Raw genomic sequence first — 16,796 nt, forward strand, 5'->3', positions numbered from 1 at the left:
ACACGAACACGAACACACGAACACGAACACACGAACACGAACACACGAACACGAACACACGAACACAAACACACGAACACAAACACACGAACACAAACACACGAACACAAACACACGAACACAAACACACGAACACAAACACACGAACACAAACACACGAACACAAACACACGAACACAAACACACGAACACAAACACACGAACACAAACACACGAACACAAACACACGAACACAAACACACGAACACAAACACACGAACACAAACACACGAACACAAACACACGAACACAAACACACGAACACAAACACACGAACACAAACACACGAACACAAACACACGAACACAAACACACGAACACAAACACACGAACACAAACACACGAACACAAACACACGAACACAAACACACGAACACAAACACACACGAACACAAACACACACGAACACAAACACACACGAACACACGAACACAAACACACACGAACACAAACACACACGAACACAAACACACACGAACACAAACACACACGAACACAAACACACACGAACACAAACACACACGAACACAAACACACACGAACACAAACACACACGAACACAAACACACACGAACACAAACACACACGAACACAAACACACACGAACACAAACACACACGAACACAAACACACACGAACACACGAACACAAACACACACGCACACAGGAACGCACACACACACACGAACACACACACACACACACACGAACACACACACACACGAACACACACACACACGAACACACACACACACGAACACACACACACACGAACACACACACACACGAACACACACACACACGAACACACACACACACGAACACACACACACACGAACACACACACACACGAACACACACACACGAACACACACACACGAACACACACACACACGAACACACACACACACGAACACACACACACACGAACACACACACACACGAACACACACACACACGAACACACACACACGAACACACACACACGAACACACACACACACACACGAACACACACACACACACACGAACACACACACACACACACGAACACACACACACACACACGAACACACACACACACACACGAACACACACACACACACACACGAACACACACACACACACACGAACACACACACACACACACACGAACACACACACACACACACGAACACACACACACACACACGAACACACACACACACACACGAACACACACACACACACGAACACACACACACACACGAACACACACACACACACGAACACACACACACACACGAACACACACACACACACGAACACACACACACACACGAACACACACACACACACGAACACACACACACACGAACACACACACACACACGAACACACACACACACACGAACACACACACACACACACGAACACACACACACACACGAACACACACACACACACGAACACACACACACACACGAACACACACACACACACGAACACACACACACACACGAACACACACACACACGAACACACACACGAACACAAACACACGAACACAAACACACGAACACAAACACACGAACACAAACACACGAACACAAACACACGAACACAAACACACGAACACAAACACACACGAACACAAACACACACGAACACACGAACACAAACACACACGAACACAAACACACACGAACACAAACACACACGAACACAAACACACACGAACACAAACACACACGAACACAAACACACACGAACACAAACACACACGAACACAAACACACACGAACACAAACACACACGAACACAAACACACACGAACACAAACACACACGAACACAAACACACACGAACACACGAACACAAACACACACGCACACAGGAACGCACACACACACACACACGAACACACACACACACACACACGAACACACACACACACACACACACACGAACACACACACACACACACACACACACGAACACACACACACACACGAACGCACACACACACACACACACGAACACACACACACGAACACAAACACACGAACACAAACACACGAACACAAACACACGAACACACACACACGAACACGAACACACGAACACGAACACACGAACACGAACACACGAACACGAACACACGAACACGAACACACGAACACAAACACACGAACACAAACACACGAACACAAACACACGAACACAAACACACGAACACAAACACACGAACACAAACACACGAACACAAACACACGAACACAAACACACGAACACAAACACACGAACACAAACACACGAACACAAACACACGAACACAAACACACGAACACAAACACACGAACACAAACACACGAACACAAACACACGAACACAAACACACGAACACAAACACACGAACACAAACACACGAACACAAACACACGAACACAAACACACGAACACAAACACACGAACACAAACACACGAACACAAACACACGAACACAAACACACGAACACAAACACACGAACACAAACACACACGAACACAAACACACACGAACACAAACACACACGAACACACGAACACAAACACACACGAACACAAACACACACGAACACAAACACACACGAACACAAACACACACGAACACAAACACACACGAACACAAACACACACGAACACAAACACACACGAACACAAACACACACGAACACAAACACACACGAACACAAACACACACGAACACAAACACACACGAACACAAACACACACGAACACAAACACACACGAACACACGAACACAAACACACACGCACACAGGAACGCACACACACACACGAACACACACACACACACACACGAACACACACACACACACACACAGGAACACACACACACACACGAACGCACACACACACACACACACGAACACAAACACACGAACACAAACACACGAACACACACACACGAACACGAACACACGAACACGAACACACGAACACGAACACACGAACACGAACACACGAACACGAACACACGAACACGAACACACGAACACGAACACACGAACACGAACACACGAACACGAACACACGAACACGAACACACGAACACGAACACACGAACACAAACACACGAACACAAACACACGAACACAAACACACGAACACAAACACACGAACACAAACACACACGAACACACGAACACAAACACACACGAACACAAACACACACGAACACACGAACACAAACACACACGAACACAAACACACGAACACAAACACACACGAACACAAACACACACGAACACAAACACACACGAACACACGAACACAAACACACACGAACACAAACACACACGAACACAAACACACACGAACACAAACACACACGAACACAAACACACACGAACACAAACACACACGAACACAAACACACACGAACACAAACACACACGAACACAAACACACACGAACACAAACACACACGAACACAAACACACACGAACACAAACACACACGAACACAAACACACACGAACACAAACACACACGAACACAAACACACACGAACACAAACACACACGAACACAAACACACACGAACACACGAACACAAACACACACGCACACAGGAACGCACACACACACACGAACACACACACACACACACACACGAACACACACACACACACGAACGCACACACACACACACACACGAACACAAACACACGAACACACACACACGAACACGAACACACGAACACGAACACACGAACACGAACACACGAACACGAACACACGAACACGAACACACGAACACGAACACACGAACACGAACACACGAACACGAACACACGAACACGAACACACGAACACGAACACACGAACACGAACACACGAACACAAACACACGAACACAAACACACGAACACAAACACACGAACACAAACACACGAACACAAACACACGAACACAAACACACGAACACAAACACACGAACACAAACACACGAACACAAACACACGAACACAAACACACGAACACAAACACACACGAACACACGAACACAAACACACACGAACACAAACACACACGAACACACGAACACAAACACACACGAACACAAACACACACGAACACAAACACACACGAACACAAACACACACGAACACAAACACACACGAACACAAACACACACGAACACAAACACACACGAACACAAACACACACGAACACAAACACACACGAACACAAACACACACGAACACAAACACACACGAACACAAACACACACGAACACAAACACACACGAACACAAACACACACGAACACAAACACACACGAACACAAACACACACGAACACACGAACACAAACACACACGAACACACAAACACACACGAACACACGAACACACGAACACAAACACACGAACACAAACACACGAACACAAACACACGAACACAAACACACGAACACAAACACACGAACACAAACACACGAACACAAACACACGAACACAAACACACGAACACAAACACACGAACACAAACACACGAACACAAACACACGAACACAAACACACGAACACAAACACACGAACACAAACACACGAACACAAACACACGAACACAAACACACGAACACAAACACACGAACACAAACACACGAACACAAACACACGAACACAAACACACGAACACAAACACACGAACACAAACACACGAACACAAACACACGAACACAAACACACGAACACAAACACACGAACACAAACACACAAACACAAACACACAAACACAAACACACGAACACAAACACACGAACACAAACACACGAACACAAACACACGAACACAAACACACGAACACAAACACACGAACACAAACACACGAACACAAACACACGAACACAAACACACGAACACAAACACACGAACACAAACACACGAACACACGAACACGAACACACGAACACGAACACACGAACACGAACACACGAACACGAACACACGAACACGAACACACGAACACGAACACACACGAACACACACGAACACACACGAACACACACGAACACACACGAACACACACGAACACAAACACACACGAACACAAACACACACGAACACAAACACACACGAACACAAACACACACGAACACAAACACACACGAACACAAACACACACGAACACAAACACACACGAACACAAACACACACGAACACAAACACACACGAACACAAACACACACGAACACACGAACACAAACACAAACACACACGAACACAAACACACACGAACACAAACACACACGAACACAAACACACACGAACACAAACACACACGAACACACGAACACAAACACACACGAACACACGAACACAAACACACACGAACACACGAACACAAACACACACGAACACACGAACACAAACACACACGAACACACGAACACAAACACAAACACACACGAACACACGAACACAAACACACACGAACACACGAACACAAACACACACGAACACACGAACACAAACACACACGAACACACGAACACAAACACACACGAACACAAACACACACGAACACAAACACACACGAACACAAACACACACGAACACACGAACACAAACACACACGAACACACGAACACAAACACACACGAACACACGAACACAAACACACACGAACACACGAACACAAACACACACGAACACACGAACACAAACACAAACACACACGAACACACGAACACAAACACACACGAACACACGAACACAAACACACACGAACACACGAACACAAACACACACGAACACACGAACACAAACACACACGAACACACGAACACAAACACACGAACACAAACACACGAACACAAACACACGAACACAAACACACGAACACAAACACACGAACACAAACACACGAACACAAACACACGAACACAAACACACGAACACAAACACACGAACACAAACACACGAACACAAACACACGAACACAAACACACGAACACAAACACACGAACACAAACACACGAACACAAACACACGAACACAAACACACACGAACACAAACACACACGAACACAAACACACACGAACACAAACACACACGAACACAAACACACACGAACACAAACACACACGAACACAAACACACACGAACACAAACACACACGAACACACGAACACGAACACACGAACACAAACACACACGAACACAAACACACACGAACACAAACACACACGAACACAAACACACACGAACACAAACACACACGAACACAAACACACACGAACACAAACACACACGAACACAAACACACACGAACACAAACACACACGAACACAAACACACACGAACACACGAACACAAACACACACGAACACAAACACACACGAACACACGAACACAAACACACACGAACACAAACACACACGAACACACGAACACAAACACACACGAACACAAACACACACGAACACAAACACACACGAACACACGAACACAAACACACACGAACACAAACACACACGAACACACGAACACAAACACACACGAACACAAACACACACGAACACACGAACACAAACACACACGAACACACGAACACAAACACACACGAACACACGAACACAAACACACACGAACACACGAACACAAACACACGAACACAAACACACGAACACAAACACACGAACACAAACACACGAACACAAACACACGAACACAAACACACGAACACAAACACACACGAACACAAACACACACGAACACAAACACACACGAACACAAACACACACGAACACACGAACACACGAACACACGAACACAAACACACACGAACACAAACACACACGAACACAAACACACACGAACACAAACACACACGAACACAAACACACACGAACACAAACACACACGAACACAAACACACACGAACACAAACACACACGAACACACGAACACAAACACACACGAACACACGAACACAAACACACACGAACACACGAACACAAACACACACGAACACAAACACACACGAACACACGAACACAAACACACACGAACACACGAACACACACGAACACACGAACACAAACACACACGAACACACGAACACAAACACACACGAACACACGAACACAAACACAAACACACACGAACACACGAACACAAACACAAACACACACGAACACACGAACACAAACACACACGAACACACGAACACAAACACACACGAACACACGAACACAAACACACACGAACACACGAACACAAACACACACGAACACACGAACACACACACACACGAACACACGAACACAAACACACACGAACACACGAACACAAACACAAACACACACGAACACAAACACACACGAACACACGAACACAAACACACACACACACACACACACACACACACACACACGAACACACACACACACACGAACACACACACACACACGAACACACACACACACACGAACACACACACACACACGAACACACACACACACGAACACAAACACACACGAACACAAACACACACACGAACACAAACACACACGAACACAAACACACACGAACACAAACACACACGAACACAAACACACACGAACACAAACACACACGAACACACACACACGAACACACACACACGAACACACACACACGAACACACACACACGAACACACACACACGAACACACACGAACGAACACACACGAACGAACACACACGAACGAACACACACGAACGAACACACACGAACGAACACACACGAACGAACACACACGAACGAACACACACGAACGAACACACACGAACGAACACACACGAACGAACACACACGAACGAACACACACGAACGAACACACACGAACGAACACACACGAACGAACACACACGAACGAACACACACGAACGAACACACACGAACGCACACACACGAACGCACACACACGAACGCACACACACGAACGCACACACACGAACGCACACACACGAACGCACACACACGAACACACACACACGAACACACACACACACGAACACACACACACGAACACACACACACGAACACACACACACGAACACACACACACGAACACACACACACGAACACACACACACGAACACACACACACGAACACACACACACGAACACACACACACACGAACACACACACACACGAACACACACACACACGAACACACACACACACGAACACACACACACACGAACACACACACACACGAACACACACACACACGAACACACACACACACGAGCACACACACACGAACACACACACACGAACACACACACACGAACACACACACACGAACACACACACACGAACACACACACACGAACACACACACACGAACACACACACACGAACACACACACACGAACACACACACACACAGAGCAGACAGTAGGTTAGATGATGATCAGATTTGGCTGCGACACCCCTCAAAATTCCATCTTTGTTCATATGAGGGCTAAGGCTTTGGCCCTTCACACACAGCCCAACCTATTTTGAGTTCTTTGGAATCAATCACTAGCTTAAGCAAGCCCCTAGATTTTAAGCCCTGCTATCCATACCACACGCGACCTTTTGCTCTTGCAATGAAGAGTTAGGATCTGCATGATAGTATAGATCAGAAAATCCTAGTCAAACCTAAAGCCAATTTCCTATAAACACCCTAACCAAAAGACTAAGGAAATAGTAGAAGGGAATGATTGTGAAGATTATTCATTATTCAAAAAAAAAAATGAAACAATACACTATAGTTAAAGGAGAAAGTATAAAAACATCTGCCCTCACCATCTACACAGTAATATTGAAGATTTGATTGCCAAGATGAAGGAAGTGCATCTTGAACATTGCATTCAGTTCTAAACACCAGACTTCAGGAAGAATATATTTAGAAGGGGCACATTGCAGATGCGTCTGAATGATACCAGGCTATAAGGGCTAAATGTTAGACTGCTCAGTATGTTTTTATTCCCTCAAGTATAGAAGATTGAACTCCAATAAGTCCAAATCAACGAAAAACCCACAGCTCATTAACCTTATATACAAACCTGCCTTCCAAGTAAGAAACTTAAAAATCTCACCTTCAAAGCACAAATTTTAAAAACGTATGTAGAGGCCTTCATGATCTCTCAATATCACAAAATGTTCTATAGCCATTGTTACATTGTTAATGTGGAAAATATGACAGTCAATTTGTACACAGCAAGCTCCCAAAGACAGCAATGAGAAAATGACCAGATCATTGTTTTTTAGGTTTTGGTTGAAGGATAAATATTGGCTAGAATTATAAGAACGTCTGTGCTCCTTCAAAGAGTGCCATGGAACCTTATGTTCAACTGAGGAGGAAGGGGTGGGGTGCAGAAGGCTTTGTTTGAAAATGTCTCATCCAAAGGATAACAGGTTCAACAGTGCACCAGATCACATTCCAGATAGTCAGGCAATGAAGGATAAAACTGGAGCCTAGTCCTTACACTTGAGAGACTTAGAGATACTCACAACAAGAATGTGCCTCCAAAAACCCAATCAACCATTTCAGTATGCACCTATAAATAAGAGCCAAGCAAATCCTCAATTAATACTCCACCTGAATACTATTAAACACCCAATTAAAATACAATTAAAACAGGACTTCTTCACTATGCTGGTGGTGTCAGCCTGGATTTTATGCTCAGAGTGGAACTTGAATTCCAGCCTTCAGATTGAGGCAGGAGTGCTACAACCGAGTCACAGCTGGTAGCTGAAGAAACTCAAACAAAGGACTACATTAAAATTCCTATTAGTAACCAGAGAGATGCTTTTGCAGCTTTCATTTAACTTACATAATACAAGTTAATGAGAACAATCGGCTCTAAAACTAAATGAAAGAATGTGATGGTAGTGACGTGCTTGGATACTCAGACTGAACATGGCTGGTATTCTAGTATATAAATGCATCTTGGAATCTCACTTCCCGTACTCATCTCTGGCACAGAACTTTTGATCGATATCCTCCAGATGCTACATCATGTAAATATGCTGTTTTCAAATGAAACAAAGTAGAAAATCTTTGCAATTATTGATTTCTTGGTGCTTGGTTTCTCAGTTTCATGGATTCTATTTGGTCAACTGACTGGAAAGCAGACTGTAATTAGCGAGTGTAATTTGGCAATATAGTCACACCCACTGCCTGCAACTGCAAATTAGCAGGGAAGAACGAAAACAACATATAGTACATTATTCCCTGGGTGATCCATAAAGCTGACTTCATCTGCACAGTGCGCACTAAGAGTATTTAAAATGTTATGAGAGAAGATGTAGTCAAGGGACCTAGGTCCAAAACATTACTTCAAGATACCATATCTGAAATATATTTCTGTTTATGGGAACAAATCAGCTTCAAAAGCTTCAGTTTCCCACCTAATGTCCCATTATTCAAAAAAATTCAGGATCTTCAAAGCCAGAGGCTACAACCAACCTTCTCCTGAGTACATAATGCATTCGAGGAAATTTATTCAAAAATAACGGGCCATTACTTGGTGTGGCAGGTGGCCCATTGACATCTACCATTAGACAGAGCAGCTTTCATACACTTAGCTTTTTAAATTGTTTGTGGTATGTCGCTGAAAGAGGGAGGTGAGAATGTGACAGTGAGAAGCACAGGGTAAGCCTCCTGAACCAGATTCAAAGATTGCAATATAAACAGCTGAAGGAAATGAGAAGTATAGGGTAGGTGTAATCAGATACAGAAAAGGGAAAAAGTTGGAAATAAAGATTATAAATTGAAGGATTAAGAGAGAGAAACAGGCATTTATTTCTCAATTATACATTTTATAAAATTTCCAACTATAGCTGAAGTAATGAGACTCCACACCTGTAATAATGTCAGACTGATGAATGTTAATTACTGCCGATCATTGCTAAATAAATACATTCAAAATGTACTAGACTTTGTGGCAACTTTACCAGTAGTTCATACCTGTCTGTTATCACATACAATAGCCACTAGTCACATACGCTAATTGGGAATTAAGACACAGCTAATGGCCTCTTTTTTAGTAAATAAAAGTGTAAAACAATTGTTGGGCATGTGATTTCAATACTTACTCACACAGTAGATATGAGCAACCTCACCATTCAATGCATATGAACAATGAGGCAGATACCATTTTTGCAAGCAATTGAGTGGTGCAAGTCAAACAGAATCTTTTGGATACTTGGCTATCCCTAGCCTGAAGTTGTTGTACCATTTATACATAAACAACAGTAAGTGGTTGGATGTACCAATTACATTTTATGTTGACCTTCTTCTACTATTTTGTCTGTCGTTTTAAGGCTATAAGCATGACCCCCACTTGACCCAACTCCTGTCAATGAATTAAAATAGCTTTTTTCAAGTTTACACAACATGCAGGCAAGTCATTCAGCAAGCAGCTCTGGGCCACCCACCACTGGTGCTGTTAAGATGCATATACAAGTCCATTGCTCACTACTCTTCACCTTATGCATCTCAGGCCACCGCCATGTATGGAGTTTTTGTGGCTCATTCAGCCCCACTTCACAGGTTTGTTTGCTTCTAGCCCAACTCCTGGATTTCTCAGCTTCCTACCAACCTTTTCCCCTCCAGCCAGATTTGGTGGGTTTAGAACTTCTCACTAATAGTCAATGACTGCTGAGAAGCCACTTTTGCAGGAGTGGCAACTGCAGTGAACTTAACTCGAGCAGATTTTCTACGTGCCCTATGGGTCAGTTAGGATATTGTCTGCCAATTCCTTTCGTTCAGGTAGGAAAAGACAAAAAGGCTAATATGCATGAAATTGATGTTCTTGATTACAATTATGAATCTCCTTCTGCTCCAAGCAAGTTCCCCTTCACTTATTTATTGGCCACCCAGGGCTCAATGTAAATAAATTCTTTCTTCCATTAAATGTTCACCTCTTTCTGTTTAATTTAATTTTCACAGCCACATTTGGAATCTAATCAACTTAGTTCCCCTTAAGTCTGCCATCCCATACAATAGCCACTATAGTCATGTGGTAATTGGAAATTTAGATGCAACTTTAAAAAATAAATATATATGAGTGTAAGACAGTTGTTGGACACATGATTTCAATAGTTATTCAAAACAGATGCATGTGTACTTTAATCTTTTTGTGCATTTGTTGGTAAATGGCAAAAAGTAGAATGTGAAAGTTTTTTTGATTAATATGCTCACTTTCTTGATTACTCAACGAGGGTAGATGATTGTTCGGTAAATATGTGGGTATTTCACATGCATGTGTGCGCATGCATCTAAAGGTGTGTCCTACTAAAATCAGTGTATGTGGCTACAATTGTCACCATAGTCACATCTGTAGCTGGTCAGTGATTTCCATTGGATAACACTACCTGCCTTCAGTCAGCAGGCACTGGGATCTACCTTTACAGGAGTGAGATCTGGGTGAATTCAAATCAAAGACAGACCAAAAGTTTCTCCATTCAATATTGACATCTTGCCAATTTCTCATTTTGTTTTCTTTTCCTCCCTCCACTGATCTCCATTTGCCACACATTCAGCCTTCTTCCTATTTGCTCCATTTCAACTAGCTGCTAACCATGACCTTCCCTCTAAATGCTCATTTCTCTGCCTTTCTTTCAGCTTTTAGATTTACCACATTCAGTTTCTTAACATGTTATGATCCACATTGCAATTAACATGCATTCCTCTCAAGTTGCATATGACCAGAATTTAGATCCACCAGCATTTTCCTTGGAGAAGCAGAGATTTAATAGAGGTGTTTAACGTTATGAAGGATTTTGAGAATAAATAAGAAACTGTTTCTTCTGGCAGGAGTGCAAGTAACCAGGAGGATACATTTAAGATAATTGAAAAAGGGCCAAAAAGGGGAAATTGGGAGAATTTCTTTCCCCCCAATTTGCACGGAGTTACGATGATTTGGAAGATATTGTCCGTAGAGAGCAATGGAAGCAGAAAATTGTAACTTTCAAAAGGGAATTCAATATATACTCGACAAGGAAAGATTTGCAGGGTTGTGGGGGGATAAAGAATGGAGAATGGGGCTAATTGGATAACTCTTTCCAAGAGTTGGCACAGGCATGACGGGTGGAATGGCATCCTGTGTTGTATGATTCTACAACAAACCAGCAAGGAATTAAAATATAAATAAGTTGAATTGCCTGGGCTTCAAATGGCAGATTTCGTATGTGCCCCGGGTCTGTGACTATTCCGACCTGAAGGAAAGGAAACTGGTCAGCAAAAGACAAAAAGGATAATACACATGAAATTGTTTTCCTTGATTACAATTATGAATCTCCTTCTGCTCAAAGTTCCCTTTTCACTTACTTATTGGCCACACGGACAGCATCATAAGCACATCGGAGATCTTCCTCAGACATTTTGTATCCATCTTTAGGTAATCCAAATAGATCTGCCATAGTAGCCTGTAAACAGAATTAACCATAGAACATGTAACGAAAAAGGACTATCCAAAAAAGGCAACTTTTTAATTACTATGGTATTTTGGCTTAAGCCTCAAATACCTAATAAAACATATATCCCATCAACTCATTGAACTTGCGAGATACAATAGCCTTTTGAAACAAAAAGACACAAATTTCCTATACATAGGGAGTGCCACACCACACCCCCCCCAACACCCCCCACCATCGTGTATGGGCTATATTTTGTGTGCATCACTTCCAAAGATAACCTTTTAGATCAGATATGTTGTGGTTTCAGTATCACAATTCTCAATGTTATGTTTTTTATGAATGGTGCTACTTTTCTTGTTCCTACTGCTCTAACAATTGAACTAATTTCAGTTTGAAGAGTTAGTTTTTTTTTTTAAAAACTCTCCTCAGACACTAGGACATTATGGATTTGTGTAACAAATCAACATAAATAAACAAATGATACAAGGTTTGTTCAAAGAACTGTGATTCTTCCCCCAAAGCTTTGCAGCTGAACAAAATCCTATTCGGATGCTTCAAGTTAAGCTCAATAGACAATTCCAACCGCAGCTAGATTTCAAACATCTTTACACCACAACTGTACTACAGACAGATGCTACACCAAAACCAGACCACCAGGAAAGTTAGAGATGAAAATCTACATACAATGCCCAAGTCATAACATACTGGCACATCAACATCTCAACCTTCTTCCAAACTTTTAATAGCATTTTTATGCTGCTAAACTACACTGCTTGAAAAAGTGTTAATTTGTGTCACAGTGCAAGAGACCTACATGGTACAAGAGAAATGCAATCATTTAATGGACAATGCAACCCGGCACTACTCCGGCAGCCAGTACCACTACCATCAACACCCCTTTGCCCTTTTGCTCATGACATCTTTGTCATTCTCTCCTTTGCCTCCACCCATCACTGGCCTTCTATCCAGCTTCACCTGCTCCACCCCCTTTAACCAGTATACATTTCATCACATTTTTACTTCTCTTTAGCTCTGAAGAGGAGTCATACGGGCTCAAAACATTAACTCTATTTCTCTCCACAGATGCTGTTAGACCTGAGGAGTTTTCCCAGCACTTTGTTTCAGAATTCCAGCATCCGCGGTATTTTGCTTTTAACCCAGCACTTAATTGGAGCACTATTTCAATCTGAGCCAGAGCCAGATACATTTTCCTCACACAAAGATCAGTTTAAGCAGTGCCCAAAAGGAAATTGGGCTTTGCGAATGGAAATATGGAATAATTTCAGAAGAAATGGCCAAAGGCATGAAACATTAGCTCTCAAGAGGAGGATGATCTGCTTGGCACCAGCAACTTCTTCCATTAGATGCAAAAACAATTGTGGACAAGTCAAAAGCAAACCACTAGGTATCCTGAAGAATTGTCCAGAATTATCTTGCGTATAGCTGAAGGAGCGCAAAAGCACTTAATTTGAAGCTTTGGAATATTTTTTATACATCACTTGCCTTGTTTTTCATAGCGTCAATTTCCTTTTTTGCCATAAGGAGCTGAGATTTTAGCCAAATCTGTTCTTCTTTAAGCATTTCAATCTCCTCAGTGGATGCTTTGTGCTGGTTCAGCAGATTGTAACCAGCATCTGCGCATTTTTCGATATCCTTTGCAGCAGAATTCTCAGCAAAGTCTTTCCTTAGCTGATCGAGCTCATTCTTTAGTTTCTGGTTCTCATGTTCAAGCTCTTGATACTAGTAAATATTTTGAAATATTACTGTCGGCTTATTTACTTTGTACTTCACATCACAAACATGAATATTTTCACAATGTTATAAATACATTTTAAGCAAACAAAATTCCAAGAATCTCAAAGATGTTCTTAACATAGATTTTGCCTGTTCACAAGTGATTTAAAATACATGAGAGATTATATAATGCTTCATTATTACCACTCATCCTCACCCAATACTGTGAAGAGCAGCAATTAAGTGCTATAATCAAACTTAAGATACCGTGTAAACTTTGACATCAAACTCATAGCTAATCACTTGAAAGTGATGAATGATATGGCAACAGCTCAACATTTACAGCAAATTATAGCTTCACAGTTCAGAAGTATCTAGAATTCAAGTTTGGTCACTTTTGCACTTAGACAATTCTGAAAAACGAAAAATGTATAATACCTTAGTAATGCTACATGTCTCTGCAATATCAGCACCTCTCATTTCACTTTCCTATTAAAATAAATTAAACACACCAAGTCACAAATGACAATAGCACATGATAACAAGTTTAACATACTAAATCAAGTTATTTATCTCTGGCCTAAATCAAAGGGGGACAGGAAAATAGCTGCCAGCGTAATAGGCATCTTACATCCTTCAAAGATTGAAGGCAGCATTGCCAAAAGGTTGAACTCCTAAAGAAACTGAGTGAACCAAGAAGAAAAACCAAATTTAATAGAAAAGTAATTTGAGTTAAAAATCAAATACAAGACCTAAAAGGAAAGGCAGTTAAAACAATAACTTGTATTTATATAGTGCCTTTAATGTAATAAAAAGTGTCCTAAGGCACTTCACAAGAGCATTATAAAACAAATTTTGATACTGAACCCCAGATATTGGGACAGAACCAAAACCTTGGACAGAGGTGGGTTCTATGCTGTACCTTAAAAGGAGGTGGTAGAAAGGTAGAGGGATTTAAGAAGGGAGCTTTGTAGCTTCGGGCAGTTGAAGGTGCAGCTACTTATGGTGGAGTAATTAAAAATAGAGGATGCCCAAGAGATCAGCACCAGAAGATCATAAATATCTGAGGGTTGTGAGATAGGGAAGAGATGCTATGGAGGGATTTAAAAACCAAGAATGATCATTTTAAAATTGAGGCACTGCTTAACCTTGAGTTAATAGGAGCACAGGGCTAATGGTGAATGGGACTTGGTGAATGGGACTTGCTGTAAATTAGGACACACAAGCAGAGTTTTAAATGACCACTTTTACAGATGGCCAGAAGAGCACTGAAACAGACAAGTCTAGAGGTAACAAAGGCACAGAAATGGGTTTCAGCATCATGAGCTGAGACAGAGGCAGAGTCAGATGATGTTATGGAGGTGGAAAAAGTGGTCTTAGTTATGGCTGGTAGCTCATCTCGCCATTAGATGGCATCAAGTTTGCAAAGTCCATTTCAGACTCAGACTGTGGCCAGGGTTTTTTTCGGGCGGGGGGGGTGTGAAGTTGGTGGGTAGGGACCAAATACAAAGGCTTTGGTCTTCCTAATATTTAACAGAAATAAATTTCTGTTCATCCAGTGCTGGATGACAATTT

At 42.2% G+C, this 16,796-nt stretch overlaps 1 protein-coding gene across 1 annotated transcript in view; it reads right to left on the reverse strand.

Annotated features, from left to right (window-relative positions):
- LOC144688874 (unconventional myosin-Vb-like) overlaps positions 1-16,796 on the reverse strand; it is a 121,267-nt gene that overhangs the window by 33,066 nt on the left and 71,405 nt on the right. The window contains 3 exon segments of the mRNA XM_078555878.1: positions 13,399-13,496; positions 14,991-15,227; positions 15,660-15,710. Coding sequence (XP_078412004.1) covers positions 13,399-13,496; positions 14,991-15,227; positions 15,660-15,710 — 386 coding nt within the window.

This window comes from Cetorhinus maximus, chromosome 13 (genome assembly GCF_964194155.1).
Source record: "Cetorhinus maximus chromosome 13, sCetMax3.hap1.1, whole genome shotgun sequence".
In the NCBI taxonomy this organism is placed as follows: Eukaryota; Metazoa; Chordata; class Chondrichthyes; order Lamniformes; family Cetorhinidae; genus Cetorhinus; species Cetorhinus maximus.